The sequence below is a fragment of the Sphaerodactylus townsendi genome, linkage group LG02, assembly GCF_021028975.2.
Source record: "Sphaerodactylus townsendi isolate TG3544 linkage group LG02, MPM_Stown_v2.3, whole genome shotgun sequence".
Classification (NCBI taxonomy): domain Eukaryota; kingdom Metazoa; phylum Chordata; class Lepidosauria; order Squamata; family Sphaerodactylidae; genus Sphaerodactylus; species Sphaerodactylus townsendi.
This window is the reverse complement of record NC_059426.1, coordinates 30,167,116-30,193,736: the sequence shown is the minus strand read 5'-3', so window position 1 is coordinate 30,193,736 and position 26,621 is coordinate 30,167,116. Positions and strand designations below refer to the sequence as shown.

The 26,621-nt window shown below is 43.1% G+C and overlaps 1 protein-coding gene across 1 annotated transcript in view; it reads left to right on the top strand.

Annotated features, from left to right (window-relative positions):
• ERICH2 (glutamate rich 2) overlaps positions 1–23,986 on the top strand; it is a 35,111-nt gene extending 11,125 nt beyond the window's left edge. Inside the window, exons 8-14 of the mRNA XM_048484473.1 lie at positions 2,558–2,641; positions 5,225–5,307; positions 6,626–6,712; positions 13,046–13,242; positions 19,872–19,929; positions 20,255–20,326; positions 22,724–23,986. Coding sequence (XP_048340430.1) covers positions 2,558–2,641; positions 5,225–5,307; positions 6,626–6,712; positions 13,046–13,242; positions 19,872–19,929; positions 20,255–20,326; positions 22,724–22,851 — 709 coding nt within the window. The 3' untranslated portion in view covers positions 22,852–23,986. The remainder of the gene's footprint in view (positions 1–2,557; positions 2,642–5,224; positions 5,308–6,625; positions 6,713–13,045; positions 13,243–19,871; positions 19,930–20,254; positions 20,327–22,723) is intronic.
• The last annotated feature ends 2,635 nt before the right edge of the window (positions 23,987–26,621 follow it).

Here is a 26,621-nt window from a genome sequence, read left to right as displayed (position 1 = left end):
AAACATAACTGAAACAGTATCCAAGATCACAAAATGTTAAGCTAAACCGATGTAAGATTTCATGGGTTGATAGAACGGTTATCAGGTTGATTATATTGATTTACCTTTCTTGTACAGTTAATAATACCATTCTGTTGTATTTTTGCTCGTTTGAGAATAATTGCAAAATATACCTAGTCGTTGTCAAAGACTTTTAAGGTTTCTTTAGGGTAACAGGTTAGTTAAAGATAAAACTGGGGGGGGGGGGTGCATGTGGCAAAAGCTGAACTAACCAACCCCAAAAAGCTGCCCCCCCCCCAAAAGGTGGCAATTTAAAGGGAACCGAAAAGTGGACACCAAGTGGAATGATACTTGGGTTCCCCCTACCCTTTCTCCCAATATTGATAGTTTCTTGAATATTTTTGTATACTTAATTACCGTATAAACTCGTGTATAAGCCAAGGCACCTAATTTTACTAGCAAAACCTGGGGAAACGTATTGACTTGCGTATAAGCCGAAGGTGGGAAGCCGGGAGGCAGAGGGAGCTGAAGTAATTCAGACTCCCCCTGAAGTAATTGCCCAAAGGAGGAGCTCCCTCCACCTCCCGGCTGCCTGGGCTTCCTCAAACCCAGCCGGGAGGTGGAGGGAGCAACAAGCGGCTTGTGCAGCCACAGGGAGGTCGTCCCGGCCACACCCCCAGCCTCGGCAGAGGCCTGAAGAGCTGGCTGGTAAGCAGGACTTGTGTATAAGCCGAGGGGGCATTTTTCAGCCTTAAAACGGTACTGAAAAACTCGGCTTATATGCGAATATATACGGTAATACTGCCTCTAAATGTGATTCCAGAATGTTCATGGGTAATGTAAATGTTGAAAGAATTGATAAAACAATTGAAAATTGGATTGATAATAACTGATAGCCAATTCTACCACAAACTTATGATATACATTTTTAAAATATAGATTCTACCAATGAACTCCCCAGTCTTAAGTTTTTTGCCATTGTAACTGGGCTTTATTTCCAAATTGTTGCTTAAATGATGGCAATAATTTTAGATTTTGGATACAAAAACTAAATTTTATAATGTAATATTGATTATTGTTCACTAGCTAACCAAGATCTTTCTGAGATTCACATTTCTGTAGTGTTGCATAATAACCTTTTTTAAAAAAAAGTAGGAAAGCTTATTCTACATATTGAATCAGACTCTCACTCATAACTCGTAAGATTTGGATCTGGGACCTGGGAGAGCCAGCGAGGTGAGGTGGTTAAGAGCAGTAGATTCTAATCTGGAGAACCGGGTTTGATTCTCCACTCCACCTGAGAGGCAGAGGCTTATCTGGTGAACCAGATGTGTTTCCCCAGTTCTGCATCCCTGCTGGGTGACCTTGGGCTAGTCATAGTTCTTGGGAACGCTCACATCTCCACCTACTTCACAAGGTGTCTGTTGTGGGGAGAGGAAGGGAAAGGAGTTTATAAACCACCTTGAGTCTCCTTACAGGAGAGAAAGCTGGGGTATAAATCCAAACTCTTATTCTTCTTCTTTTACATAGATAAATAATGGCATTATTGATTTGCCACTATGCCTAACTCAGACCTTGCTCTTGGTTACTCAAAATATATAGAAGAGAAACTTGGAGGTTGCTTAGCATTTTTGCATTTGAGGGCCAAGCTACATACATTACAGTTGTGTGATAGGATCGCCAAGAGACAAAGTGTTCCCATTTCTGGGTTGGGAAATTCCTGGAGATTTGGAGTTGGGACCTGGGAAAGATGGCCTTTGGGGAGGGGAGGGGGCTGGTGCCATAGAGCAGGGGTCTGCAACCTGCGGCTATCCAGATGTTCATGGCCATGCTGCCAGGGGCTGATCGGAATTGTAGTCCATGAACATCTGGAGAGGCGCAGGTTGCAGACCCCTGCCATAGAGTCTACCCACCAGAGTTTCCATTTTCTTCCAGGAAACTAATCTCTGTAGTGGGAGCTTTTAGGTGCAGAGTGGTGCGATGGTTACTAATGGTGCACCTATCCCCATAACTGTGATGGCTGACTTACCCAGAGGTCGGCAGCCTGTGATTTGCAGCCTGGAGGCCGATGGTAGACCAGCCTAGTATACCCGGGGTATGTTTGGGTTTGTTTATTTTTGGCTGTTCAAGGTATAATGTGTAATTGTGGTTTTTCAGGAGAAAAGCAGGATAGGTATATTTTGCTTGCTAAAAGCAGATGAAGCAACATGGGTCAGGGGCACGGTGCTGAGGAAAGGGAGGTTTGAATGTTTGCACCTCTGCCGATTTCCCACTTGAAAACGCTCTCCCCTCTGCAGCTTTAGGATTCGGATAGGAAAAATGACTGATGCCCTGTTTACATTGAAAGGCTAGGAGTTATACGCACGCATCCTTCCGCAACTGCACGGTCCTAATCCATGCAGTGCCCTTTGTTCTTGATTTTTTTTTCAGCTGCGCAATCTGAAGCGGCAATCCCTCGTATCCTGTAGTTTGGCTCTAAGCAGAACCAGTAGTTTGCCCCTGATTTAAAACCTTTTGTGGCTGCTTTTCTTTTGCTTTTGTTTTTAAACTAAGGCAGCATCCGTTGTGGAAAAGAATCTAGAAGCAGACCTTACACTCCATCGAAGCAGATCTTGTTGCGTACAGCTAAATCGTTAGGAAAGTAAGTCTCACCTCAGCTGAGCTTTACAGTCTGATAAAGAAACCAGTTGCTGACCTTTAGCTTTTTCAATAGACAGTGTTTGTATAATTCTGTAGGTAACAAAAGTACTCTTGGAACATCAAGAGTTGATGTACAGCAGTGGTGGGATCCAAAAACTTCAATAACAGTTTCCGATGGTGGTGGGATTCAAACAGTGGCGCCGCTGCACACTCACCTCCAGTCCCTATTGGGCAGGGAGGTTGCTTTAGTAACCCCTTCTTGGGACTCAGAAAAAATTAGTAACCACTTCTAGAGAAGTGGTGAGAACTGGTTGGATCCCACCTCTGATGTACAGGTTATATTGCGGCGGCAGGGGGTGGGGTGATAATGGTTTCCTAACCTTGCGTGTGCAATGTGAATGATTTCTGCCTTGGCAGTCTGTGGTGAATGAGGGGCAAGAGGTGCTGTGAGAGTTATGGTGATAGAAATGGACTCTGGCATCTTGTGGCTGGGAAGCAGGGGAGAAGATGCTGTTTGCCAGATAGAGAGCATCTTTTTCCAACCAGAGAGAATCATGCTAGCTCTTTGATGTGGTAACACCTCTTGATTGGAAGGTTCAGATCTGGTGGGCTTTAGCCCCAGGGCTTGGCATCCAAATTGGCTGAAGGCCCTGGACGTGGGGCGGGGTGGGGCGGGGGGAGGATCTGAAAAGGGGGGCTGTTCCTTTGTCTAGGAGTGCCTTGTAGTTTTGAAGTTGGAATTGGGTTTTGGTATTCATCAGGAGATGCATCTGTCCTGTGTGTTCCTCCATGAAGGACGGACTGAGTGGAATAATGCTAAAGGGGGCTTCAGATGCCTCAGAGATGTGGGCATCCTGCAACCGGCAGAGGCCAGATCTACCATGGATTGTGAGGACCAACTTAGCAGCTGTCCTTTGTTTAATTAGCTTAGTGCACCTAGATTCTATTCTTGTAGTATGCTGAGTTTACGCCTTGTAGAAATAAAGTTGTTCTGGTTGTGGTGGGTTTTCCGGGCTGTGTGGCCGTGGTCTGGTGGATCTATTTCCTAACGTTTCGCCTGCATCTGTGGCTGGCATCTTCAGAAGTGTATCACAAAGGGAAGTCTGCATTCCCTCTGTGATACACCTCTGAAGATGCCAGCCACAGATGCAGGCGAAATGTTAGAAAATAGATCCACCAGACCACGGCCACACAGCCCGGAAAACCCACCATAACCAGTTGAATCCGGCCGTGAAAGCCTTCGACAAAGTTGTTCTGCTTGAGAGAGCCTGCGCAAGTCCTTATTCACCTGCCTTTGTGCTAGCAATTGCAAGTGCGTGACACACCAGTCATGAAAGTGTTAACCACCTGTTTATATGTAAACAAGATGTTTGCATGTAAACAACATTCTAATGAGCTGACTTATCGATTAGGCATTGGTCAGTTTTGTAGCCACTGACTGCATGCCTGAAAGCATGTATGTTAGTTTCTTTGTTCTATATTAGTGGGCCTATTTCAGCCATGTGCTGGGATTAATGTAACAATGTAGCCAGTATAAAACAAGAGTTTATTGTTTTCTTCCATGTTAACCCTTCCTTTTAGCTAGTAAACCTGTTATATGAAACTCACTCGTATCTGGGCCCTCACAGTCCATGGTAGATTTGGCCTCTGCCAGTTGCTCTTTATGATATGCAGCATTGATGTAAATTTAACCAACACTTTGGCTGATTGGAATGCTACAGCAAGATGCCCCTGTGGAGTTGGCTTCAGGCAACCCACGAGAGAGAAGGGGACTGAATTTCCCCTGTGGCAGTGACAGGAAGGTAAAGACAGAGATTAAACTTGCTCCAGAACATGATGTAGATCACAAAACAGTCCTATTAAAGAGTGTAGGATGCTGCTATTCTGTTGAGGGCTTCTCTGTCTTTACTAAAGGGTGCAAATAGTTGCTGGTTAGTGCATGGAAATTCTCACTATGATGAAGGCCTTCTCCATGGTAAGTGTTTCTAAATGTTATTGCCATGGATTGTTCTGTCGAAGGAGTTTGTAGTAGCGTCACCATGGGAGAGTAAGAGCACCAGCCCAGAGTTAGAGGGAAGTTAAAAATAAACTCTTAAGTAGCAATTAATGATTGGTTGGCAGCCCACCAACCAGAAAGGAGCATGGAAGACTGTTGTGCATTGGGAGGGCTGACTGCAAAGTCATGGCAATGAATCTTAAACTATACGTAGTGTTGTGCCACTGTTCTATGGCTCTGGAGGGGTTCCAGCGTGGATCTCTGTGTGATTGTGGATGTTCCTGATTTCTTTGATAAGTTGGGTAAGTAGAATGTATTTTTCAGCACAGAAGATGGGGGCAGCCCCTGCTCATTTGTAATTCTGTGACTGCAGGGAGGTGTTGTGTGGCATTGGCTTGTGCCCATGACGTGGAATCATTTGTGTTCTTGCACTAAAGCAAGGCAACACTGCTTAAGCCAAGTTGGATAGCTCAGGATTTTTTTACTACTGGATATTAGAAATTGACTTCAAAGCACAATGTCTTTCTGTTGCCTCCATGAAAGTTTCTGCTGTTTTGTCTTGCCCTGAAAAACAAATGAAATATTTAGGCAGACTGCTCTAGCAAGGAGTTCACAGAATCAGAATGCAAAGGCTGCAGTAAAACTGCACAAGAGCATACAAGAAGAAGCAGGTAAGATTTTACATCTGCAGGCATGGCTTATAGAGAGCTTGTGTGGTTTTGTATTGGGGGAGGGCCTGGGAAATTCATCTTCAGAATCAACCCCAGCCATTTATATCTTAATGACTTCCTTCAGTTTTCATGTTTGATGAAAACTGTGTTGATGAAAATTGTGTTTTCATGTGAGTTTTTGCCGTCCAGTCACATCTGACTTATGGCGACCCCTGGTGGGAGTTTCAAGGCAAGAGATGTTTGTGGGTGGTTTGCCATTGCTTTCTTCCACATCACGACCCTGGTGTTCCTTGGAGGTCTCCCAACCAAATATTTGCCAGGGTCAACCCTGCATGGCTTCTGAGATATGCCAAGATAGGCTAGCCTGGGCTACCCAGGTCATGGCATATATTAGAGATTAATTAGATTAAAATATTGGTGGTTAACAGGATCAATAATAATAATGACTGAAATCTCCTGAGATTCGGCCTTTAATAAGGTTAGAATGAGATCACCTGATATGCCTGGGGGACACCTGTTCTTCTCCCTGGTAAAGCCAGGGAGGCATCCCACAACTTCTTATTGCATTTAGACCTTGAGGTTGCTTAATCTCTGTTAAGGCATGCATGCTACAATATCTGGTATTAAACAGACTAGAACTCTTTCTCACTAATTGTCTCTGATATAATAGCATGCAGTCCAATATGGATCATCTTCCCTGTGAAATAAAAAAAAAGATTGCTTGTGTGTGTTCATTTCTAATTAACAGCATGCCAACTGATTAACAATATGGAGGTTTCATTTTTGTTAGCATATGTGTTTCATTAATACTTCAAATATATTACTAATTTATGAAACTGCATTGGGGTTCCTGCCAGAGGCTTATCTAGGGAAAATGTAGCCTGGTTCAGAATCTGAGTTTTCTGCCCCCCTCCCCTCCCCATATGGGCGGCCGCCCTTCCCCATCACAACCAAACAGTGTATGGATCCGGGAGAAGGAGGATGGGTGTAGGGGACGATTTTCTGCCCCCTCGTGACTAAATGGCCGCAGCCCAGGGACATTTGACCCCATGTGTCCCCCTGGGTGGTACGCCCCGGTACCTGCTCCCAAGTCTTAACATAAGTATGTTGAATGCCATATTAGTGCCTTCAGTGGAATGGTAAATGAGTTGTATCAACACTGATACTTTTCAGAATTATTTTTAAATATATATTTTGTTCTTTAAGTATATTATGTTTGCTAAATACATTGTAGCTTGGTGTGAGGGAGACTTGTAGATATCATTGCTGCAGATGATTGTGCCGTGTTTTTCACTCAGTGTTTCTCTCCGCACCCCAGAAACCGATCATGATCCTCAGTTAAAAGGAAATTTACACAAACTGAATCATGGAACTGGAATAACTGGACCAAAGACAGAATCAAAAGGTAATGGCAGGTGAAAACAAATATATATTTTTTTCTTTCCACTGTCATGAGTATTTCTACATTTGTTTTAAGCACAGTTTCAAAAATTCATTCACCTGAGTCTGAGCTAGTAGGTGCCATTTAGTTAGTTTCTTTTTAAAATCTTCAATGGACCCTCCTAGGTAAGGTACTACTAGCTCAAAACGGTGCAATAACCCAGTGATCGCCAGCGTGGCATTCATGGGCATCCTGATGCACATTTGCTTCTTCAGCAGAGCATCTCTTTCCTGCATCTCCCTGAGGATGATGCTCCTGCCACGTGGAAACCATTTTGTGATGGCCCTCTTGCGGCAGCCATTTTGTCTGGAGCCATCTGCTCCCCCATTCTCAACATTTCAACATTGCCCCGAAAATCAACATTATTGATGACTCTCTTGTCTTACCTCTTTTTTAATAGTTGATTTTCGATCTGAAATACTGTGTACTGTGTTTTACTACTAATAGTGGGTGTTTTATGTTAAACAAAGGGTCACAATGAATTAAATATGCAACCAGTAGAATATTAAGGTCACATAGACAGTGAATAAGTTGTATCATTGTTTAAGGTAACTCTGACCGGGAATAAATCTACTCCCTTATAACTTTCTGTTTCTTTCTGTTTCTAGAAAAGCTTTGTTGAACACAGTTTATGATGGAAACAACTGTAGATGTTGTAGGGGGAAGTCCAGTAAAGAGATTAGACCTAGAGAAGAAGGGAGGGAGGGGCTTGGATCCCCGCCCTTTTATTCTGCTGTTTTTAAACCAGTAGTAATCCTTATCTTTCTTATACTGCAAATATTGTCAGTTGACTTAATAGTTTAATATGATTTTTTAAATTCTTAGTTCTTTCATTGTTGTTGTCATAACCACTAAAGTAAGATAAATAAATGATACTACACATTAGGGCTATTATACTTTAGAATAACACAATGATAATTAATTGTATTTTCTCTTTTTGTTTTTTGCTTTTTGTATTTCAGTTATAAACTATTATTATCAAAAGGTTTTAAGATACGAGTGTTACTTCATATGTGTAATTGCATTGTATATAATTATTAAAAGTTATGTTTTTAATTAATAAAGTCTTTAATTTTAAAAAGGGGGAGAAATATTTTATATCCTCAGTGTTCCATGGTATGCCTGTGAGAATCTGAAATTCTTGGTCCTGTTCTTGTAACGTGGCATATCTGAGAACGATATCAAAGCAACAACTTAACTTTGATTTTCTTGGTAATTGGAAAATGTAAACTGAATTAACACATGTTGCAGTTGGCACCATCTTAGAAGAGGCATTCCCTCTGTCTTGAGAGAGGAGGAGGATTGTCTCTTCTAAGATGGCAACTGCCACTAGTGACTTTTGTGACAACTTGTGTTAGGTATTAATTAGATTTATTTTAAATCTGCTACCAATTAACCAGGTGCCTTTTTAGCCAGACTAATAAACTAATTAAGTGATTAAATTGCAACCTTAGTTACATTATTTGTCAGTCAAGGCTTTGTGCATGTAATAAAAAGATATATGAATTAGACTACAATTTTTTTTAAATATCTCTTTACTGGTATTTTTGTTCACTGTTGGATATCAGTAAGCAACAAGGATGTATCCTATGAAGTATGTATTTTTTCTGTTCTGTAAGGAAATCTTGGCTTGTAAAGTACAGTTGGTATTTCACATTGCCTTTTTATGATCTAAACTCTAGAACTGTGTGTGATGTCATTGCTTACTCAGTTCTGTTAAATAAAAGGCCAGGCTGATGTGAATCTTTAAACCTGTGAAGACTGACTGAAAGTTCTCATACAAGTAAAGTAAACAATGGAAAACAGTACACCTAGTGAGTGAAATTCACAGTCAAGTCTGAGTAACTCTGTTATGTCAAGGTTCCAATCATCATATTTAAAGAGGCACCATGGAATCTGAATAGCAGGTAGCTTTGATTTGTGTGTATTGCTGAAGGCTTTTGTGGCCAGAACCAACTGACTGTTGTGGGTTTTCTAGGCTGTGTGGGTGTGGCCTGGTAGTTTTTGCTTCTAACGTTTCACCAGCATCTGTGGTTGCCATCTTTAGAGACACGTTATGATAAAATGCATTTCTCTGTGTGGCATGCCTCTGACGATTCCAACTACAGATACCCGCAAAACATTAGGGGCAAAAATTACCATGATCGCACAGCCATGATCGCACAGCCTGGAAAAACCACAACAGCCAGTTGAATTGTGTCTTTGACATTTTTTGGACTGTTTCCTTTTGCTTGAGTTTAGAATTGCTTTCAGTGGGTGTTTTGTTGATGTTGTTATAAACTGCCTTCTGGTTACATTTGTGAGAGAAATGGTTAATATTACTGTTCTTCCATATAGCCATAACATTGTTTTCCTTTCTTGGGATTAAAAAAGCATAAGAATGATGCCAGATTAGGCTTGTGAGCCAGGGAAATCTCCTTTAACAATGCTTGAACTGTAGAATAGTAGTATTTTGAGCCCTTTTTCTCTGCGTATTGTATACCTTTAGCAGAAAAATGTTGTCCTGAGTTTTATGGGCAACTAATAATGCAGGTTTGGAATATTTTCCTAGAAGGAAATCACAGAAGGTAGACTTAAATAGGATTTTGAGCAGACTTGCTGAGGATTGCTTTCTAAATCAGCGAGTAGATGATATTATTTTCTGAGCCTCTTAATTATTTACTGACAAATTCTTGCCGTCCAATGCGTTACTAATAGGTTTGTGCTGAATCTGTGTCTGTGGTCATTGTACAGTGAGCAGTGAGAAAGATGATGCATCATACTTTGAAGCTGCTGAATCAAACAATTAGTGACTCCATAGGTGTCAAACTCACAGCCCCCCAGATGTTATGAACTACAGTTCCCATCATCCCCTGCCAGTGTGATGCTGGCAGGGGGTGATGGGAACTGTAGTTCATAACATCTGGAGAGCTGCGAGTTTGACACCTGTGAATTAGTCTATCCAGATCTACACTGTCTACTGTGACTGACAGGGTCTGCTGTCCAGGGTCTCAGGCAGAGGCTTTTCATATCACCTGCTACCTGATTTGTCAAACTAGGATTGAGCCTGGAACCTTCTGTATGCAAAGCAGGTCTCTGCCATTGAGCCACCCACAAAAAGGCTTATTTGGGTAAATATTCTTGTATTTCTCATCTAAGCATACCAAGAGCGTAGGTATCTCCTCCAGGTAGGGTAGGTAGATTCCAGCAAGTATCTTTGCAGGGGATAGACAAATGATATTGTGAATTTTCACTAGATCTAGATTGGCATGCACAGTTACAAAACTAAGGGAATCCATTGACAAATTATAATTAAACATTAGCCTGTCACACTTACTGCATATGCGGAAGTTTTAATGCATTCGACTGGAAAAGTGTCACAAAATCAAGGGGACATTTAACTCAGGGAAGCTGGGCTTTAAATTGAGAGCTGAACAGTTGGTATTTGGGTTTGCTTTTCTTTAAGACACCTCACCTTTTTTAATTACTCTTATGTACTGATGGCTACCTGAGGACTTCTGAATTCTTTCAACTCTTTCTTTACTTCCAATGTGTTGTGTACTGTATGGTGCACTATGATGGGAAAATGTGCTTATGCCCCATTTCCTGAGACATTTGGCCTCCTTGATAGTCTTGACCCATAAATGTATAAAGAGCATATGCAAGGAAGGTAATGGGTAGTGTGCCATTTAACAATGCTTCCCTTTCTCTGTGCAGATGCATTGGAGTACAGAAGAAATTGAGTTTTATTTAATTCAGTGGGAGAAAAAAGGCCAGCATTTTCTTCTGTTATTCCCATTGTGATTTAGGAAGATCACATGAAACCTTTAGATAACGGTGGCCTAATTTAATTAATTATGTCACCATTGTTGCTTTAAATTATTTAGCTAAAAAGTGAGTTTCCAAAACCACTGTATTTTATTTTGACCAAATCGCTAATATATTCTTGGAACCAAAGACCATTTAACCAGGGTTAAAGACTCAAATAATACATTTTTCTTCAGTAAGCAGACTTGAAAGGGCAGGTGATATAATTTGTGTATAGTTTGCTGTTATAGTTTCGCTTGTTTGATTTGCTGACCTTCTTCCATAATCCCACAAGGCCTCCCATCCTGGGACTGAGCAGATCCATGCCTGCTGCATCTCTCTGGCCATCCCATAGGTTATCTGCTATGTCTTTCCTTTTCCACTGAAGTCTTTTGCACCCTTTAGAAAGCTGCTCAAAATACATCAGAGTTCACAAAGGAGCAAAGTAAGATGTGGTCTGAAGGGGGAATTGACAGAGACATACATATACATTTCCATGATTCACATTAGAAATGGAGGAGTACTTTCAGCCAGAGGTGGAGCACTCACGAGGACATGTGGGGGTCACATGTTCCCAGGCACATGCCAACTGTTCACATAATAGGAAAAACCTCCGCCCTCCCACACCCCTCCCCTCGGGCCTGCAGAGACCCCGCCAGCCGAAGGAGCAGCCTAGCTGAGCAGCCATCGGGCGCCCCTTGGCCCCACCCTGCCAGGCTGCTCCTTCAGCCAGCAGTGAAGGAACAGCCTGGCAGCGCGGGCCTGAGGAGCGCATGGCGGCAGCCCAGCCAGGCTAAGGTAAGAGGAGCATGGGAGGAAGGAGCAAGTGTTCTCCCGGGTGCCATTCCCTGCCCCCCACACCTCTGCTTTCAGCCAGTTCCTTCCTCTGGGGTAGTCTCCTTCTGCCACATCCTATGTTGTTTTTGAAAGTTCAGAAATCAGTTTCCATGGGGCAAAAGGGTCTGCAGTGGAAAAAGAGGGCTGGCCAAAAAACTTTTCTACAAACTTGCTGTATTTGTGGGTCTATGACAGGGTCTGCAACCTGCGACTCTCCAGATGTTCATGGACTATAATTCCCATCAGCCAGTTGACCATGCTGGCAGGGGCTGATGGGATTTGTAGGCCATGAACATCTGGAGAGCCGCAGGTTGCAGACCCCTGGTCTATGAGATCCATATTAATAGAGTTCATGTCACTGGATTATAATTTGAGAATTTTTGTTAAAATAATATTATACCAGGGCCCGTGCCTGACTGTTTTTACATAGTTCTGCTGCTAGCTTTCAGCCTTTACTCCCAGTATTCTTAAAGAATCTCCATGTATGGAGAAGAAATAATAGCTGTAGGCATTTGCTCAGTGGGTACTGATTATCGACAGAAGACTTCCAGATAATGTTCAAGGGCCAACTTAAAGAAGATGACATTTCTTCTTCCAACTAAAAGGAAGGGTCATCATGGTATATAAGAGTGGGGGAGACAAGAGCCAATCATTTTGGAATAGAGAGAGGAAAGAGCTGGAGTTTGCTTAGGGTGAAGTATCTTGGAGGTGTAGATCTTCTGCCTCTGACTCTCTTTGAGCCTATTGATGGTGGGTCTGTTTCCTTGTACGAATTCCTTTGCCTCCACATATGGTTCCCCCTGCATTTATTTATAAAGAGAACAAATAACACAGAGAAGGCAGAGAGATATGGGGAGTCCTAGGTAAGGTTGTCTCTCACCTATGAAAGTCTGAAAGGTCAGCGATGAATGGGATAAGCCCAATTTATGCTGTCTTCTCCTCATTGGAGGGAAGGCTGAGTAGAACCATGATTGAATCAACAGTAAATAAAAGTATGGCTGGATCATACCCCTAAATATTTTAAGAGTTTGTTTATTACGTTCTAAAATATTTCTAGGTCTACCTTTTTGCCAACACAGTTAGGACCTAATGTGGGTATTTGCTCTACTACACAGATACTTTATACCAAGGAACCCCAAAGTGGGGTTTCTATGGGTGCCATGGCACCCACCGACACCTTTTCTGGTGCTCCCCAACTGTTTTTATGAAGTGGGTGGGGCCACGTCAGGCTTTTGCCCAGCAGGACTTCTGATTGATTATTGGGGTTTTGATTGGCTGTGCAAATATTTTAAAAACATTGCTTTGGCAGCATCTGTCACCACCACAGCTGAAGAACCTTCACTGTGTTATTGAAGTTAAGCTGAGGCAATAATTCTGTGGCTGGTTCCGCCTCCTGAAGCAGCCATTTTGTTGTTGTGCCCACCATGATGTGTCAGAATTCCAGATGTGCCCCCCAGGCTCAAAAACGCTGGAGATCCCTGCTTTATACCATTTATCTTACCCTTATCTGAATATTTGGCACAGGAAGTGGCTAAATGACAGACATTTTAGAATACGTCACGGAATCCCGCTCAGCTGTCATTTCGCTTGTATTGAGATCTGTTCATTAATACTGCTTGTTAATTTAACCGAAACTCTGCTCACAGCTGTTGTTTCTTCTTCCTGGGTGTGTAGGTGAAAAAGAAGAAACGTCCAAGAATGAGGAGAAGTCCCCCAACGGTGAGGTCAGGACTGATACCCAAGTGACCGAGGTGGATAAGCAAAGTGCCAATGAAAAGCCATTAGACAGTTCAGATAGTGATGAATGCAATGATGAGTCAAGTGATGGTGAAGCAGAGAAGAGAACTGCCCCACTAGAATTAATGGGAGAGGTACAGCATCATCCCCTCCCTTTTTTTGAACAAATAGGCTGTCAAGTAGGAGATGAAGACTGCTGAGCTCCTCTTACTGTATTATCTATATATATAAAAATGGAACCATGCGTTTGTTGCTTCGAGAATAACCCCGCACCTGCTGGCCCAAATGCACTGAAAATTTCACAGACACTTACTCATTCCCCCGACTGTGTTCTTACGTACCTCCCGCTGTCAGACAACACACCTGAGCCAGGTAAAACATCTTTTTTCCAGGCACACCAGGCCATGAAGCTGCCTGTGTGTAACTGTCACCCTTAGAATGTTCGCGCCGTTAGAATGTTCGCTCAGATGGCCAGATATGAGCAGTGAAAACAGTACATAGGCACTAACTTGAGTAGAAGTGAAACACATACACACGTTGCTGTGTGAGACGTCAGGTGGGGTTCCCCCCTCCCACACAGGTACCTTTCACTTTCTGTGCCTCACCCACTGCTACCATACAACACACCTACTCTCATACACATTCAGTGGAGGGGGAGGGAAGGGATGGAGGGGGAGGCATGCAAGGGAAGAGAAGTGAGGGAGGGGACAGAGAGTGAGGGGTGGCAGGCAAGGGAGGGGAGGGGAGGGGAGGGAGCGGGCCCAGCATCTGGATATGACCCACCCACCCTAGCAGAGGGAGACGGAAGGGAGGGGGGTGGCATGCAAGGCAAGAGAGGGTGGGAGAGGAAAGGGATGGAGGGGGAGGCATGCAAGGGAAGAGAAGTTAGGGAGGGGAGAGAGTGAGGGGTGGCATGCAAGGGAGGGGAGGGAGGGGGCCCAGCATCTGGATATGACCCACCCACTCTAGCAAAGGGAAAGGGGAGGGAGTTAGGGGGAGGGGTGCCATGCAAGGGAACAGAAGTGAGGGAGGGGAGAGAGGGGTGGCATGCAAGGGAGGAGAGGGAGTGCCCAGCCAGCCTAGATTCACTGAATACTGAGGTTACAGTTCAGAAAACCAGGTTGCCTCCGAGGCACGTGTTACTCAGGAGTAAGCCCGGTAAAGCTACCGTGACATACTTTGAATGGCTGAGTCGTGCCCCTCAGAGGGTTTACTTAGAAGCGACACCCATTGCCACCACCACAACTTACTCCCAGGTAAAGGATCGTGACCAGCCAGCCTAGATGTGTGGGAGGGGTGCCTTTCCATTCCCCCCCAAGGAATGCGGTCACACACATCAATGACATCGCACAGTATCAGCCTACGTGTTTCCATGAGCACGTACTGCTGGCCTCTGCAATTGATTTGCTGCTACTGTTCCTTTCCCACTTCACCACAATAAGTCATAGCAACGCGTGGCCGGGCCCCGCTAGTATTGCATAAAATTCTCAAATTCTGATTAAATATGCATAATTGTCTACTTAGCACAACAGGTGGAAATGAAATAGGAATCATTATGGCGTGTTTCCAAACAGGGTGGGACAGACTTGGCCAAAAACAAAAAGTGTGTTATGGACAAAACATGTAACAATCACACAATCACTCCACCTTGCCATGGAGAGAAACACTTCTCCCCGTGACATGTCTCTGAAGATGCCTGCCATTGCTGCAGGTGGATATGAAGAGCAAAAACTACCAGACCGTGGCCATATAGCCTGAGAACTCCACAGCAGCCAGTGTGTTATGGGAATTCTCTTATCATATGTTTCCCTAAATGGAAAAAGCTTTTTCACGCCTCAGCCTAAATAATGTGAACTAGCCTATCCACCTGCAATGTGAATGGAACGTGGATGCCGGTTGGTGAGACTTTAACTTTTTACGTGCCACTGTAAGTAAATATATGCTCACCAAATACGCCTTTGCATAATGCCTTTGCAAATATGCCTTTGGATAATGCAATTTGAAGCAGAGTTACTATCAGCAGAGTTTAAAGTGGAGCTACTCTGGTAAGATGAGAAGGTCTATAGTCTTCTTGCACACACTGCAGCCTTCTACCACACTAGGAAAAGAATACTCTTCACGCAAGATGTTCTTTCCATAGGAAGGTTTTTACTTCGGCAGTTGCAAGGTTACACAAGTTTATTCTATACAAGACTATAATACTATACAGAACGCTACAGCAATAACAAAGTTCAACACACAGAACTTAACTGAGTCTCTATCTCTAGCTCTGTCTATCTGAACTTAGCATAGCATATACAATACATACATCCAACAGGATACTTTTCCCTGCCCAGGCATCAGCCTCTCATTGGTCTAGAGTTACAGTTGAACTAACCAATCATGTTAAAGGTTAACTGCTCCTTAGCCTCTAGACCAGGGGTAGGGAACCTGCGGCTCTCCAGATGTTCAGGAACTACAATTCCCATCAGCCTCTGTCAGCATGGCCAATTGGCCATGCTAGTAGGGGCTGATGGGAATTGTAGTTCCTGAACATCTGGAGAGCCGCAGGTTCCCTACCCCTGCTCTAGACTGACTGTCTCCGGCCTTTGGGTTAGCAAACTTCTGCTAACTTGAAATGACCCTTTGGTGAACCTTTCTCTCTTTTTTATATATCATGAAAGTTACAACTCTTCTAAGCCCGTTGATTTCAGGGGACTTAAAAGAGTGTTTATGCTTAGGATTGCATTGGCACAGAGGTGTGTGTGGGGGAATGGCGCTGGGGGCAACACCAGCCGAAGGAGCAGCCTGGTGGGGTGGGCCCAAGGGGAGGGGTGTGGGAGCAATTTTCCGCCCCCACATGACCAGCTGGCATGCGCCCGGGGACATGAGACCCCACATGTTCCCGTGGCGCTCCACCTCTGCACTGGCAGTCACCTCCAAGGCATTTGGATTAAATTTTTGCACATTTTATGGCAGCCTTCTAAAACCTTCTTGCTACTGCTACTTCTGACCAAACTACAAGCAATATTAGCATTTAATTGTAAATGATCTTTTTTGCCTTCTTAACCAGAGCAAAAATGAAAAGGTTTAACCTGTATCTCAGAGCATTAGTATCCAGATGTTTAGCAAGATGCATAGAGGATATTGTAGTATTCCCAAATTCAATGCTGCTGAAACTGTAGAACATATACATTTGCCCTAAAAATGCTTATTGTAGACCTGATTTCTTCAATATATTGCCCTCCCATGCAAGGAATTGCCCTACAATATCTTGGGTATGCTTTCTTTTGGACAATCAGTCAGCTGAGATAATAGAGCTGGGAGCTGAATTTTTAACTAATGTATTAGCCGACTAATGGGATTCAAATATTTTGATTTGTTATCTATCTTGTATTATTGATGCCTAGTGAAGGTCTGATTGATTGATTGATTGATTGATTGATTGATTGATTGATTGATTGATTGATTGATTGATTGATTGATTGATTGATTGATTGATTGATGCATAGAGAAAAAGTCCCCTGAATCTGCAACCTAGGGCACTTTCATTATAACTGGTCCTTTCATTATACCTTTCTTTTTTTCCCCCACACCTCAGATAATATAGACAGAACAATAGATCAAAGACTTCCCAAATGAACATATTTCAAGCTTCCAATCAATACGTTACACTCTGGATTTAAGTACAATTCAAGATATGTTTGGGCGAAAACATTTTATTCAAAAAAATCAGTCAGAGTGTTACTATTTTCCCATAGAGTGGTTGTAGACACCATTTGTCTTAATAAAACTTCTAAAGTACATATTTTATGCATATTTGATGAATAAACCATAATCCTAAATGAAGGAAGTCTTGTATCACATCATGTTCTGATAGTTGGGTTAAATTACAGCAATTCCTTCTATGCAGAGCTGCCCTTGGGCCTGCTCTAATTGGGCCAAAAACAGCAATGAGAGTCCTCACAGGGACCTTGTGGTGAGAGCATATTCCACTGGTGCTCCCCTAGTTGCACTGGCTCCAGATGAAGGCTCAGAGCAGGTTTAAGGTTTTGGTATTGACCTATAAAGCCCTAAACGGTTTAGGACCCCTGGGACTGTCTCTCCTGATTTGTCCTCTGAAGGTCTCTACTCTACATTCAGCAAGTGGAAATCTACTGGAGGTCCCTGGCCATAGAGAGATATGGCTAGCCTCAACCAGAGCCAGGACTCCAACCTAATGGAATTCTCTGTCTAATGAGACCTGGGCCCTGTGGGATATAGTACAGTTTTGCAGGGCCTGTTAGACAAAGCTGTTCCACCAGGTGTACAATTGAGGCAGCCGCAGCTTTCCATCTAGGGCTCCCCCTTCTCCCTTTCCCCTTCTCTTCTCCTTCTCCAGTTTCCTTTTGCTCTACTTTGTTCAGTTTAGCCTACTCTATCAGTCGGGAGCCAAATAAATTTACTGCCACCTATGGAGATGTATTGATTTACTTAGAGTTTAATTGTTTCAAGTTTTTAATTGTGAAGCTGGAATTTTGTAAGTGTTAAACTGTTAAATGGTAATCTGTATTGGAAATGGTGGAAACCGCCCTGAGCCTGTATACTAAACGAATAAACCAAATGTGTCGTGTTGTGTCAAATAACATATTAATTCCAATTGATTCAATAAATATTGATCTAAAGATAAAGGGGAATCAGTGGAAATATGTAATTCAATTAGGACAATGTGAATGTGGATTCAAAATTTCCTGATTTTTTTTTCTAGAGATAATTGCAGCTAGATTTCTGCCATTTGTATCAGTATGTGCATAAAATGTGTGTTCCTAAACTTTTATTAAGACAAGTCAGATCTAGGAAGTCCATGGGAAAAATTAGTATTCTAACTTTGATTTTGTATTTTTAAAAAATAAAATCTCAACGTTTTTGGCTTGGTATGTCTTGAATCAAATCAGAGTATCGATTTGAAGCTTGAAATGTGTTCCTTCTAGAGTGTTTTGATCCATTATTCTGCCTTAATTAATTTGAGATCTACAGAGCTGTGTACAGAGAAGAGAGGGGAAAAGCCAGAAGGGCAGAATCAAAGCTTCAGGAATAGTATCCCAGAGTTACACTTCGGGAGTTTTTTCACATGTCCATCTGAGCAATTTAATGTGAAGAAGGGTTTTTTTCTTGCCACTCGTCTGAGGTCTATTTCCTTTTTGAATCAGACTGCCTCCCGTGGTGGCGAACCATTGGCCAATTGGCCATGCTGGCAGGGGGTGATGGGAATTGTAGTCCATGAACATCTGGAGTGCCATAGGTTCGCCACCACCCTAGTCTATTTCTTTCTCTTTTTTAAAGTATAGGATATGACATTAGGAATCTCACTGTCCCGGGGTCTTACTGCTTCCACTGAACAACTGCATGTCCTGGTCCTACTTCACAAATGGAATATCCTCTAGGCAGGTGTTATTTCACATCTACTGGAGTTATTTCAGTCAGGCTCCAGATGTCTGGATTAATTCCTCTTAAATAAAAATTTTCAGCCAGTCACCCATCCATATGATCAGGTGAAAACTCAAAGTCTCTGAAGTGTGTGAATAGCAAGTGGATAACACTTTTAAGTGCTCTTGTGCTTGGGTTCTGTGGGGAGGTTGATTTCCAGTTGCATTTTAACTTTCCTAACTTTTCGTGCGATTTCAGCCTCCGTCAGCCCCTAAGATAGAGCAAATTGCACAGAGCAATTTTTAGGACACTTGGCTGTCGTAACTTGTTACCAGACCAACCCATGATGTGTGGGTGGGGGGCTCTGTTTTAAGAGCAGTGTCTCTTCTCATCCTGCCAACCTTTCAGGTGCCTAGCGGTGCAGTGCCAAAATGGGGAGCCCATTCTCTGCACTGGCTAGTGTTCCCACAAGGACACAGTAAAAACTTGTCTGGACTTGCCCTCACCCATATCTGCCTTGCAAAATACCTTCCTCACACCCTTCTTAAAGGGATTAAAAGAGCATAATACCCCTGCATTGGAAAGCATCCCTGTCTCTAGCCCTGGACTATCCACCCTTGCAAAGAAAAACAACTTAACATACTTGCCCCAAGTGTTCCTGCCAGTATTGTAACAACCTCAAAACTTCTTCCTCTGGCTGATCTCTCTAATGACCAGTTTATTTACACTGTCATTGTTTGTTAGTTGTGATTGACTTAGCACTCCACCCACCACTGGCCACTCCCAGCTTAGCCCATCAGGCTAAGTACTCAAACCATTACGGTTGACACCTGTCTCTTGTCTTTTCCTGGAAAGGCAGAATTCTCCTTTATTGTGGGAGATTAAGGCCCCTCTGCATAATCTCAAGGGCCCCTTTTTCACTATAAAAAGCCCCTTCTTCTAGTAGCCAGTGTTCAATATCTCTGGACACCTCTCTGTCTATTGATATTGTCCCCAACGCATTGATCTTTTTCTTCCACGAGAGGTAAGCGCAGGTCATTCAGCTCTGTTCATCAGACCATTCTGCTCCAAGATCAGGTGGCTGCTCTCACTGATTTCCCACTCTAAAAAGGGACAGACTCTCACCATTTCAGGTAACATGCTTTGGGAATGTGATTTGACAGAGATCCTGTTAAAACTGGAAAATCTGGTTTGTTATTGGGGATGAATAGGAACTTCTAAAACCTCTTACATCTTAAAATTAATTTAACTAAAAGGGCAATATTGCAATGTTTGTATATAGTTATTTTTCTTCAAAGGTTGTTAAAAACTAAATATCTGCATTTTAATCTTTGCTGAGTACTAACATTCTTGCTTTCAACTATGTTATTCTTTGTAGTTTCTGAAAGCAATAATGCAACACGATTACAGACTTGCCAAGAAACTTTGTCAAATGAGTAAGTATGAATATTAGCTACCTGATTTCTGTGGTATCTCTGTAGCTCAGATTTCTAAGTGATAAATTAGGTATGAATTTAGACATTTATTTCTCTCTTTCTGCCTACTGTTTCTGTGGGTGCACGGACTGTAATGCTAATAACACTTTCCTGGGAGTAAGCACCATTGAAATAAATGGGATTTACTTCCCAGTTGAACCTGCTTAGAATTATTCCCAGAATCTATTACATGAAATAGGACTGGAGCTCTGAGAGAAGGGGGGCAAATTTTTCAATTTTCCATGTCAACATTTTAACATTCATTACTCTCTTGGTTAAATTCCAGTTCTTATATATGAACCTCACAATCCTGAAGCCGAGCAGTTTCTTCCACTAATTGAACGAAAAATGCAATTAGGTAAGTCTTAAGGGGAAAAAAATTAACTTCTGTATTATAAATGTGCTTTCTGGTGGCAAAGAATAATAGTGTCTGAAAACTAGAAGACTAAGACCTTCTCCTTATCGTCCTTGAGTGCTTTAAAGTTGATGACTGATGAATTGATGGCTTATTTATGCTGGTAATAAATGTGATTTTGTTTCTTACTGTGGCCAAATGATATCCCAACTATACTCAGTTGACTTTCAAGGTGATAAAAATGTGAGTGATAAGTTTGTTGACAAATTGGTGCTCAAGAGTGGAGGAGAGGCTATGACCTACTCTAGTTAATTTGCCAGACCTAGTACAGTGAAACCTCTGTTTTCGTTGGTAATCCGTCTGAAAAGAATTGATGAAAACCGAAACGGATGAAAACCTAGGCAAACTTTTCCATAGAAATCAATGTAAATCCATTTAATCCAAAAAACATACCAAAAACACACTTTTGGCGAATAAACAGTGTTTAATGCTGACAACAGTAACAAACAATAACACTAGGACCAGCTTCAGAGCCAGTGGACCAATGTCGCACCAGAAAACTGTCCAAAGAGGTCTGTTTCTGATGCCTCTTTAAGATTTGTCTGAAATGGGGCAAGACATTGTCATTAAACAAGTTGCAGACATGGCCTTCAACAGCTTTGTCTGGGCGATTTTCTCCACAAACCCCTACACCTTACTGCAAATCGATGAAAACCGAGACAAATTTTTCACTGAAAAAATCGATGAAAACCCAAACTGATGAAATCTGAAGGCAATGAAAACCGAGGTTCCACTGTACACTGTTGTATAAGTGGTTTATTCTTCAGCAAATATGAGAAAGTGTGACAAACATTTATACACATAGCTGACATGTGCCAAGACACCACAGTTGGTCAATACTCTCTGGTGGACATGTGTTTTAAGTGTAAGGTGACCAGATGGTCACCTTTGTGATCCGGGACGGGGAGGCGGCCGCACGCGCAGCCGCAGGAGCGCACTGCCTTCTGGGGCTTGCTGTTTGCCGCCCTGTGACAGGGCGATATGTCTGGTCAGCCTATTTAAGTTTGGAGTCATGTGTCTCTGCTTGACCCATCATTTGTATATTATGGTAAGTGCTGGTGTATCTGCATTTGTGAAACAGCTTTCTGAGGTCTGCATAAAGCTAAGCATTTGCTATTATGATGATCCAAAGGCTTACGTGAAAGGATTAGCACTCGAGGCATATATATCTTTCTCTTTTCAACCAAGGCTGGGAAATAATATTGCTGATTCTAGGCAACAGTTCCAAAGATTTAGATGACTGCTGTGTGCAGAGATGGAGAAATATTTCAAGCACAGCCATAAATATTGCAAATGGCCAGTCAATAAAATGCTGGGGCTTTTCCAGGCCTTTCCAGTATCAAAAGTGACTGTTGAGCTAAGCGGGGAGCCAGATAAAGCTTGACTCAAGAGGCCCAAAGTAGATAGGAATATAACAGACAAGTGGGGGCGCACAGAATTTGCAGTGGGGACCAAGGCTGCTCTTCATCGCAGACTCGCCAGCTGAGTCAGCAATATCCTCTAATCCTGAGGTAGCAACACCCCCCCTCCCCTAGTCCTGATCTCAGCTCACAAACCCACTGGAAGATCATCAACTGAGACAGCAATTCCCCCCCTTCCCATGATAGTTGCATTCTCAGCGCATATGCATATTTTTAAAAACCACATGATCAGTGGAAACTATAAGAGATTAAATATCTTTGACAATAAAAATATATGGAAGATGAGGAGGAGTAGGAGTTGTTATTGTTATTTGGATTTATACCCCATCCCACTCTCCTGTAAGGAGACTCAAGGTGGCTTACAAGCTCCTTTCCCTTCCTCTCCCACAACAGACGCCTTGTGAGGTACGAGGGGCTGAGAGAGTTCCGAAGAACTGTGACTAGCCCAAGGTCACCCAGCAGGAATGTAGGAGTGCGCAGACTCATCTGGTTCACCAGATAAGCCTCCATTACTCAGATGGAGGAGTTGAGAATCAAACCCAGTTCTCCCGATTAGAATCTACCTGCTCTTAACCACTACACCAGGCTGGAAATTTAATGTAACTAAGGCATTAAATGAGTATTCTATAAACTTTTAAGTTCCGTTTCACAGATGATTAAGGCCACTGATTTCCTAATTGGTGGCAAGAAGTCAGTTCCTCTGCTCATCTTTCCACTGCTGAAGGAAAACTCACCAAAAGCTCCGTGTCCATTGTTTAGCTCCTAGATCTGAGGGGGAGCAGTGGGCACATGGGGTGCGTCTGCCGCTTGTACCAGAGGCGGGGCAGGAAAAAGTGGGGGGGGCAGGAGAAATGCTCAAGAGGTAGGCAAGCCACTCTGAAGCTGACTGACACCTCCATTCTCTCCATGTCCCTGTCAGAAAGCGAACAGGAGGCTGTTGAAGAAGAAACTGATGAGGAGAGCACGGATGACAGCGAAGAGGATACCAGTGATACGGAAGAAAGTGGGGAGGAAATGGAAGCAACTTCTGAAGACTCTGATGCCTAGGAATTTGGGAGCACCAGGAATGTGTGTGTGTTTTTTTTAAAAAAAAACTTGTTATTAAACCAGCTGATCTTAATGTGTACATTTCAAAGGATTTCCTTTTCCTTCCTATGTTTTTTTTCCTACTTAACATTGGTTCAGTGTTCCAGCACTTTCTAAAAAATGTACGATGTGTTTTATTAATTATGTAAACTTGATCGACAGGATAAGTTCAGTTGATTCTGATAATGTGCGGTTTTTTTAGGCTACCTGGCTGTGAGACTAGCCATGGGTCTGGGATTGGCACTCTGGGCAGATTCAGATTTGTTACAGGTCATTGTTGTATTTAAATCTGTCCCATCCCCACTGACTCCCAAGGACTTATATTCTTCCATTCCCTGCTGCACGTCCTGTCTTCTAGCCCTGGTACTAGAATGAGCATTCACTCCACCATGAGAAGTGAGAACCTGGATGGGCTGTTCTGAGAATTTCAGAGCCTTGTGCGGCATCCATCATTTTCCTCTGACAGAATTTCTGTTTTGTTCGTTTTTGTTTGGTGCTCAGGAATGGGTGTTTGAGGTTTGGGTTGTCCCAGGACCGGGGCGAGGTGCACCCAGTGCACGCGTGCACCCTGCACCCCTCCAAGTTCCCATCCACCCTGGAGTGCCTCGTCCCGCCCCCAGAACACCCCACCCCCAGAATGCCCCCTGGAATGCCTCCACAGGGGCGCGCATCCAGTGTGTCGTGCACCTCCCCGCCCCCTTGGCGCTACACTACTGGGTTGTCCATTGACAAGGTAATATCTGATTGTGTAATAAGGTTGAAACATTTTTTTGATCATTGGCAGTGCGATTCTAAGTAGAGCTGCATCCTTCTAAGCTCGGTGGCTGCAGTGTGTCGAGAAAGGTGTTGCTCTTGGAACTGGACTTCACTTAATTGAAAGGTGGTTGTTCTGTAACGCTAGCACTTCCCAAAATCCACTAGGCTTCATCTTACAAGAAGCGTTTCTCTTTTTACTGGAAAGTCTCTTCCCAGATAGTGCCTACTGCAAAATGTATGAGCAAATACAGTATACTTTTTTTCTTTTGGAATAATTGTTTTATACATATGTCGAGTTATACAGATTTAATCAATAAATTATCTGTGTTGCTTCATCATAGGCATTTTTGTAATCAACTGGAGGTTTTTTTTTTAATTAGGTGATTGTTGTAGCAACGTTATAATGTTAACCTGCAAAATAGGATCTTAGCAGAGTTCACAGCCCAGGTGAAGTCTTTGCAAATACTGCGCTCCTGATGAAAATTTAGTACTGCTTCACCAGAAGATTCTGTGTACAACACACAACTTTCTTCTGGAATATTTTAAAAAGTGGATTGTTTTTGAAGCTTATGGAAAGTGCAGGGGACAGGGCTCTGCTTTAGAGTCATATGTTTTCCAAATGTCCAGTTGTTCAATTCTAGGAAAAGATTGATTAAGCTGTCCCTGGACAGTGGTGTATCTGCAAGGGGGACAGTGAGGTCAAATGTCTCTGGGCGCAACAGCGGGGGTTGCAAAATTGCCCCCACCACCTCCTTCCCGCGCCAACCCGGCTTGGAAGCTGGCTGGCTCCTGGGTCAGGTTAGGGAGGAACAGCTCCAATGGGCGCCGCAGCAGCAGGCCAGCTGGCCCAGGAGCCGGCCTGCTGCTGCGGTGCCCATCCAAGCTTCTCCCACCCCTGCGCCCTGTCCCCAAGAGTTAAGGGCCTGGGGGTGGGGGGTGCCCGGGGCAGGTGTTGTCCTTGGGTACCATTTCCCCCCAATACGTCTCTGTCCCTGGGAAAATGTGGGGAATGTCTCTTTCAGATTGTTGGTGTTAGGACACATCTAAGATGTTTGTGACATCTTGATCAACACAAACTAGATTATCATTGGTTTTGTAGGGGGTAATTCCTTTGTAAACAATAAAAGCAGACTGGGGATAGAAATGTTGCTGTTGTTAAGCAGATTCAGCAGCCAAGAAAGAAATGGAATATGAAGCAGAGCTATAAGGAAACATTGGTAAATTTTGTGGAGATTCATGTATCACTAAAGAGATAATTTTAATGGCCATTTGTGTGAATCGCCTGTTCCCTATTTACCCCAATTTTCTTTCAGGTTATCAGACTTGTTTTTACTAATTTGGTTTTCCCTTTTTACTTTATTTATTCATTTACTTTATTCCTCTTCTCCCTTTCTTTCCACCAGAGACCCAAAGTTGCTTACATTCTCTTAATTTTCTCCTCGAAAACAACTCTGTTAGGAAGGTTAGGTTGAGAGTGTGTGATTAATCCAAAGTCAGCTAGCAAGCTTCCACTGTTTGAATGGGGATCCGAATCTGGATTAGCTACTCTGTTACACTGGCTCTCCTTTGTTGTGAGGGGCATACGAGTGTGTGGTTGAATGTAAAAAACCCAAAACCTCCATTTTTAAAAATTAGGAAGAACGGCACTAGAAGTCTTAAAATTCTGCAGGCATCAAGGAAATGGTTGGGCATTTGAATTTTGCTACACTGAGGATCTCTGTATCCCTGTTTTGGATGAGATGCAGGGATTCAAATTGGTGGAAATAAGTAACTGTCTTGTGTTGGAGAATAAAACATATGTTAAAAGACAGCATGAGGGTGCAATCCAGTTAACGCAGTAGTGGCGAACCTATGGCACTCCAGATGTTCATGGACTGCAACTCCCATCAGCCCTTGCCAGCATGGCCAATTTCCCATGCTGGCAGGGGCTGATGGGAATTGTAATCCATGAACATCTGGAATGCCATAGGTTCACCACCATGGCATTAACGGGACAGATCCCAGTAGACCACAGCAGGGCCTCGTTCTCTCCTTTCCATCCTCTGTTTTGCACAGTGTGTTGTATGTTATGTGGTGTCAAGTCATTTCTGACTTAACAGCAACCCTTTTCACAGTACCAGTTCTTAATGGAGAATGGGAGATTGGTGCTTACTTCCCATATGCTGTCCTGTCATCTTCCCTCCCATCAGTCAAGGAACACACTTTCAATCTCCAAGTGAAGCGAGGAGGGAGTGAATGGGGATACATATGGGTGGTACATGCTAAAGGGGGAAGCCCCTGTAATCTCCATAGACTTAAAATGGACTTAGAAGTGTGTAACTCAGAGGGAGCAAAGGGGAAAATATGCCACCGTTGTGCTGACCCCACCATAACTACAGGCAGGGTAGTCAGTAAAGCACAACATATTTTGCACTAATTCTCAGAATGTGTAAAGAAACCTCACATTGAAATATACCACAAAAAGTAAAACAAAAATCGCAACCCCACAGACCTTATCTATGGGACAGTGCTGTACTGTGACCTTTACATTTATGGGAGACAAATAACATACAACGTATAACCTTTTAAAAATAGTATGTATTCTTGTGTGCACCTGATGAAATTTGATTATGAAAAGTAAGACAGGCCTGAAAAAAGTGAAGACTTTAACTTTCCCCCTGCCACCTCCCCAAATCCCGTGACACAAAATTGATTCTGGTTAAAGTTTAAAGGGAGCAAGAATGACTGAGCCAAGAATACAGCCAGCTTCCAGGGTTAGAATGGGGATTCAGACCTGGGTCTTCTACAGAGGCGTACCTAGGCAAACTGGTACCCGGCGACAAAACCTGCGTTTGGCGCCCCCCCGGGGTATGGGCAGCCACCCTCCCGCACCATGACCAAACAATTATTTTTTTGCACCAGCTCACAAAACACCTCCCACTCCCAGCAAAACATACATGGCTTTCTCCCACCAACTCTTTTCCTAATTTCCTAAT